Genomic DNA, 7,015 nt, shown 5'->3' on the forward strand with positions numbered 1-7,015 from the left:
GCCGACATTCGTCTGGAAAGTCCTTGGAAAACCCAGGGAAAACCTCAGACAACACAGCCGGTGGCAGGATTCGAACCCGTGTCACCTCCCAGCCTCGACGTGGAAAGCGGTCATCCTAACCACTATGCCACGGGAGCTGGTGAAGTCACCAAAGTAACTTCTACGCCCAAAACCTTGCGGACATTAAAACGGAGACCCCCCTTTCCCTTTTTCTTGTGTGCGTGCGTGCGTGCGTGCGCGTGGGTGTGTGCACTAGTTCCTCGATACCCTTCGACATCACAGAATTCTTCTAGATCCATCGTTGTCGTTACCTGCATAATTTCTGCTGCCAAAACCTGTGAACGCACCAGGAACTTTGTGGATAATACGAGGGGTGTTCAAGTCAAACCGGGACATTTCATTTTTCGCAAAAGTAAAATGAACTTAGAGGCGAGAAATTAGTTTTATTTTGCAACGTAATCTCCAGCTGCATTAATGCACTTGTCCCGGCGTTTCACGAGGGCTTGGATGCCAGCAGCATAGAAATCCTTACCGGCGCGTAGCAGCCATGATCGGACCGCATTCTTGACCTCGTCGTCGCAGCTGAAGTGGCGGCCCCCAAGGAACGCCTTCAGTGGCCCGAAGAGATGGAAATCGCTGGGGGCGAAGTCTGAACTGTAAGGGGGATGTGGCAGCAACTTCCAGCCAAGTTCCTGTAAGGTGCGTATCGTGAGATGCGCGGTATGCGGACGTGCATTGTCCTGGAGGAGGAGGACTCCTTTGGTGATGAGGCCCGGCCGCTTTTGCTTTAGCGCCTTATGCACATCCCTGAGAGCCTGGCAGTAATATGCACTATTGATGGTGGTACCACTGAGAAGAAAATCAACATGAACAACGCCAGCCTTGTCCCAGAAAACCGTGGCCATGACCTTACCCACAGACGGGGTGCTTCGGAACTTCTTGGGAGCTGGCGAGCCGGGATGCTTCCACTGTTTTGATGCGCGTTTAGACTCAGGAGTGAAATGGTGCACCCACGTTTCATCGCACGTGATGATCCGATCAAGGAACGGCTGTCCTTCAGTGTCGAAACGGTAGTTGAGCTCTTGGCATTTCCAGTCTTCTCTGGCGGTCAAACACGGAGAGCTGCCTCGGGACCCAACGGGCACTAACTTTCCGAAACTGGAGGTGTTCATGAATGATAATGTTCAACGTTCCCACAGAAAGGTCCGTCTTTCGAGCCAGTTCGAGACATGTTATCCGTCGGTCCTTGAGGATCAGGCGCTCCACAAGCTGGATGTTCTCAGGAACTCTTGGACACTGGCATTGTGGTGGCTCTGGTGCATGTTAGCGCTGGAAGGAGGAGGAAGAGAAGCGGCCGGGACAGTTCCTTGCATATGCAGCTCGAAAAAAGGTGCAGGCTGGCTACGCGAGAAAAGAACAGCAGTTTGTTGCGGACCCCAGCCCTTGGTTGTGCACCTTGGTTAACTTCAACCTCCACTGCACTTCCCGGTCTACTCCAGCTGCCGCCTCACTGCCTTCCGGGTGTTCTCCGTCGGTTCTGCCATCCATCCCACCCGGTTCCAGTTACCCCGTGCGATCCCCGTCTGGTTCGGCGACGTCCCTGGCAGCCCATACCATCAAGGGAGTAAAATCACGTTCCAAACCCTCGTTTGTGCTTACGCCTCAATGTTTCCCACCATGCGCCACACACCAGGGGTGGGCCAGCTCACCGTGAGGTGAACGGGCTCATTCACCACAGGCATAGTGTTGGAAGAGTTTTGATAAGTGTTAAAGGAGCACGGACCAGTGTGAAACTACGCTTGCATGGAAGGAAAAATCGAACCAGTGGCGTTCGCTACTAAGGTCAACAACCTTGGGGGCTCGTTATATGGGCGGAGAACTGGATTACTGTGGAACGTCTCATCACAACGATCCAGAGAGAATGAAGAGCGGGTTTGGAGGAAAAGTTGAAGAACTACTTCTGTTTTTAGCATTTTTTAATGAATGGCAGAAGTATAATTAGTGAGGTTTCTGGGATGCATAGATAGCGAAATAATGGGCATGAAGAATAACGTGAAGAGTTGGAAGAGAAGAAAATCTACTTGGGGTGAAATGTTTCTACTGTTCCTTATGATTTATTAGTTTTTTAAGTGAGTGGATGGAATTAAACTTACGCGTGAAGAATGATTCCCTGTCGCGTCTGTCACGAGTGAACCTAAGACCTATTTCCATGGTCTAATATATGGCGGGCTTGTTAAAATTTTCGTAGTCTGCTTTAGGGAGTTTGTTCACTGTGTCCATCCTGTGCCCTGCGATTGTTCCCGATTTGTTTCCTGTTGTTCTTTGTTTCCCGATTTTGCCAATATACTCTACAAATCAATCCCCCCCCCCCATGCAATCCAGTATATGGCACTAGAACTGGTAGATGTGGATACCATTTTCCTGTATGAGAGTAGCTACAGTGACTTGAGTGACTCTATAGTGACCCCGTGCTTTTGGTACGGCTATCCTGTGCCATGTCTTGCATCGTTGGAGGTTGCACGTCGGTCTTCATTATGTTTTTGTTCATTTCAGCACTTATCTGCATGTTTCGACGGTTTCTTTCACATTGACATGTGACTTGTAAAGGACAGTTACATGTTTTTCCCTCGGCCCGTACTGCGAAGAACAGTTCTCGTGTTTCCGCGTGATAGCTTTGGTATAGCATTTTCATTTATAATTTAGTTGTTGTTGGTTGTATTTGGCACTCATTGAAATATTTAGTGATGAAATTGGCTTCAAGTGTGTCAGGATTGTTTTGTAGCCGTTTTTTCGGTAACTATGCCTTCCACGGTAGCTGATCTCAGGGCTCCGGGTTAAATTTGAAATGGCTGAATTAGAGATGGTGGTGAAGAATACGGCTTGTCGGAGAATGACACGCAGTTCGATGAACCTTCCCTTTGTCACTTCTGATACCTCACGCTTTCCTTAATGAAATCTCCCGCATTTAGCGTGGCACACCAGTGAACTAATCTAGAGATTGGTGGAGATTTTGTCAGCAGTGAGATATGGTCAGTCATAATCGCATTGTCTTGTCGTCATAATTTTCCAGCAAGCTGCTATAGTTACTCTGCCCTTAATCCAGTCCATGCAGTCTCTCCCTTATACGACTTTGGTCATCCAGACTTCACGTGCAGTTTCGTTGCCCTGAAAAATAACTCATTAGATGTTGTTCTTGTTTCAAGTGACTAGGTCGACATCGTTTGACCTCCTTCTCTTTGTTTCCTTCTCTCCCGCCTTTTTCTGTATTTATTTAACGTTAATCTTTCGCCTGCACACTATAAAGTACACTGGCTGCTACATCTAACGGTTCGCTACCCCAGACGGTTTGAAAGAATGTGAGCTAGCTAGAATATACACCACGGACTTTGAAAGCGCAACACGTCACTCAGAAATAAGCCACTGCAAAGACTCAGGTGATTGTGTCATTTTTTTATTCATTTATACTTGAAACATATCAGTCTATATTATGGATGACAAGATGAACGATGTTATATACAAATGGTGTTGGCCTCCACCTGAAACACGAAAGTGACAAAGAATGAGAGAGGAAATTTGTGCCTTATATCCATCCACAGTATCCACCATAAATTATGCAAATGAGAGTCACGATGCCATCTCTAAAGAGTGCCGCAAGTTGGCAGCGAAGATGCGGAACAGATGGCATAGAAAGAGCGCTTGCTCCTCATAAGTGACAGGAGAGGCGGCCCATAGAACGTTTGCGCCTCGCGGCGCAAGGTGGTCGTTCACGGACGGGCAGGCCCATCATTCCATAATAGCTACAGCAAGTCTAATAACCTTCCCCGTCTCGTTGTGCGTGTTTCAGTTGAGAGCTTATGATAGCGCTGAAGAGAGGTTCGTGCAAGTTCTAGTTTTCCTACTTGTGCAACTCAATGACCTACATGTTCATCTCGGGATCGTGCATAGTCAACGGCATCGCCATCCTGTCTTGCCAAATTGACAGGGACGTTTTTCTTCTTCTCCCGAAATGTGTGCATGTCGGATAGATTGATTTGCATGCGCTCTGGTCTGGGAGATATTTGACTACGTTTCTTGCTAGGAGGCAGTACTCATACATCTAACTTTGTCTTTTTGCTGTCTAAGTACGCACTTTCCGTGTCATTTTTCTTTCTTATTTTGAATAACTTTATCGAGTACTCTGTGTGGCGTCGAAATATGAAAACATCTTTTAAACTCACCGGTGAGGATGAGAATGTTTCATGGTCCTAACGAAATAGACGGCAACGTTCACCACCAGCCACCGTGTCCTCCTCCGTGTCCTCCTCCGTATCCTCCTCCGTGCAAGAGGCCAAAGCCAAGGCCGCCACCATGGCCTCCGCCCTTGTAAAGACCCAGCTTGATTCCGTGGTCTTTGCTTAGGCCGACAGTGAGGAAGTGACCAAGACTGTGTCCGTGGCCGTGTCCATGTCCGTGGCCGTATCCGTGACCATGGCCAAAGCCGTGGCCAAAACCATGACCATGACCATGACCGTGACCGCCGTGTGCATGTCCTACGAATGGATGACCCACTTTGGTATGCTGTGTCTTGTATGTCAAGACTGGTCGGACACCAACTCCTACAGTCTTCACTGGATACTTCACGAACTTCACTACCTTCTTTGGTGCATAACCTACGAGAGACACACACAAAAAAAAGAGAAAAAACTTGTCTGCTTATGGTTTTCTCGATTCATAAAGTCATGCTCGCGCAGAAGACAGTGTAATTTCCTGTCATATTCCGATGATCTGCATTTGCGCAGCATGCAAGCACAACATAACCTCTGTGAGAACTTTTCATCTTGCCTTTACAACATTTGGCGAAAGGCGTAGGAAGTGCACTGCACATGTAGGAACTAATCCTGTAGTACATTGCTTTGCAGACATATAAACGCACTCCTCGTGTTAAAAAATAAATAAAAATAGCCTGCTCTCAATTACTCTTGTCCAGAGTTAATAGCACGATTTCTTCGCGTCATACTCTCCTAACTTCTGTTCATAAGTGATGACTTTCGGTGTTGACTTTCGAGGTCCAATTCAGTTGTGTGCTATTATTTAAGCACCGATGTACAGCTTTTTCTCAGTGTTTCGTTAAATTAATGCCTGTTACGGCTCCGTAGAGAGTAATTGGGACGTAATGTTTCTTTCCCCATTATATTCTAAAGCAATTCTAGATGAGATCAGGGTCTCCGGTCCCACGTATGTCCATCATGATTATCTAGCAAGACGTCAAGGAGGACGCACCGAAGTGAACGACGGGTTTCTTGGCCAAGCCAACTTTAACAATACTGGTACCACCATGGATGCCATGACCGCCACCTCCTCCGAAACCGCCGCCGAAACCGCCGCCGAAACCACCGCCGAAACCGTGGCCGAAGCCTCCTCCGTAGCCCCCGCCGCCGAGGTGAACACCTCCGTGACCTCCACCAGCGTGGATGGCATGCACGGCACTTAGTGCTCCTTCATCAAATCCGCCTGCGGCCGCTGATGCCACGAAGGCCGCAAAGGTGAGGACCTGTGTGGGTGAGATGGAAGGATGTTCATCTGTGCAACTCGACTTCAATCCCATACATGTCACGATCGAAGCATATGTATGATTCCACAGTTTTATGGCCCATTGTCAACGTCATGGTCCACAAGGCACGGTACCCAATGAATGATGATGACTATAGATAAAATATGGAGATGTTGCGTCATGCTAATGAAAAGCCACGTTGTTTTGCATGTGGAAATTGCGCATCACGTATTTTCGTGGCCTACCCGGAAGCATTTTCTGCACGACTAGGCGAGAGCAGAAATTAGTTAGTTTTAGTGCATATATGCACTAAAACTGAGGCAACGCAATGAAAACGATACGGCAAAGAAAGCTGTCAAATCCTCGCTGTGGAATGCGTTGTCGGCTAAATCAAATCAAATTGGTTTATCGCGTTTTCGAAACAGTTATTGTGCATGGCTTTGGATATACTAAAGCTAGCTATTAAGAAGCAGGAAAGGTGTCGGAGGAAAATTAAATATCGGCCGTGCACGGGATATAATCTTGCGTATTAGGAGCACCGAAAAGAAGAACGTGCCCTTGATTTCGAGCGCCTATTAAGGTGGGGTTCTAAATGAAAACCTTAGTGCTAGTCGGACACTTGTGCGCATTCTGGTTGCAAGAAACAAAAATGGCTCGAGCATAATGGTCCTGTGCCCTACCACCATTTTCATCCGTTGCACTCAGTGCTGCGCAGCCGTTAAAAGAACTGATGAAGGCAGTGATGGCGATACAACATAGCTGTAACAATAGGGCAGCGTACGAGTCCCGCTCCTCTGTCAAGGACGGGAACCCGTAAGCTGCCTTCTCAGACTGATCCAACTCACAGCGAGCTTCATGGTGAAGATGAACTATCCTCGAGCACTAACGGGTGATTGTGTGCTGCTCTTGAAACCCGAACAGAGACTGCTATGCAACTCCGACATTTCTGCATGGTTTTATAGTAGCGCCACGGAGAGAGAAAAACCTGCTAAGATTGGAGACGATAAGTATATGTATCAAGTGGAGAGAACATCGCCTTTCTCCGGGAAAAAAACACCAAGAAAAGAGTGAATGAGCAGAGGCTACTCGAAAGCGTGATAAAAATAGTCGGTCAAGTCCAGCGGCGGCGATGCCCTCAGCGTTTCCGCGAGAATGGCGCGGTCTACATTGGAGGGGGAAATTTGTGTACGAACTTGTTTCCAGAAGGAAAGGATTGGTCCTCGATATTCTCATTACGCTGCAGGATTAGAAGCGTGTTATACATTTATAGAAGTAATTCAAGGCGTCCCTGAGCCTACTTTTTCTCGCCGTCTGTCTGTCCTCCTTTGCCCACCTTGAAAGTAAAACCGGCGCGAGGGAAGTTACCAAGACGGCGCGTCCGTTGTCCCGTCAGCGGCCGCGAAACGTCCGGAATGCCCAGCCCGTTCTCTCTCCTTTTTTCTTTCTTTCTTTGCATTTGCGAGGAAATTTCTCACTGCTGGGCCA

At 47.8% G+C, this 7,015-nt stretch overlaps 1 protein-coding gene across 1 annotated transcript; it reads right to left on the reverse strand.

Annotated features, from left to right (window-relative positions):
- Positions 1-3,442: 3,442 nt before the first annotated feature.
- Positions 3,443-6,466, reverse strand: LOC135398158 (uncharacterized). Its single transcript, XM_064629593.1, has 4 exons — positions 6,376-6,466; positions 5,260-5,530; positions 4,218-4,649; positions 3,443-3,536 (listed from the first exon to the last, which is right to left on the reverse strand). Exons 1-3 carry the CDS (start codon positions 6,385-6,387, stop codon positions 4,267-4,269), a joined length of 666 nt encoding a protein of 221 aa, XP_064485663.1. The 5' UTR covers positions 6,388-6,466; the 3' UTR covers positions 3,443-3,536; positions 4,218-4,266.
- Between the last annotated feature and the right edge of the window lie 549 nt (positions 6,467-7,015).

Source organism: Ornithodoros turicata, chromosome 1, assembly GCF_037126465.1.
Source record: "Ornithodoros turicata isolate Travis chromosome 1, ASM3712646v1, whole genome shotgun sequence".
NCBI classification, from domain to species: domain Eukaryota; kingdom Metazoa; phylum Arthropoda; class Arachnida; order Ixodida; family Argasidae; genus Ornithodoros; species Ornithodoros turicata.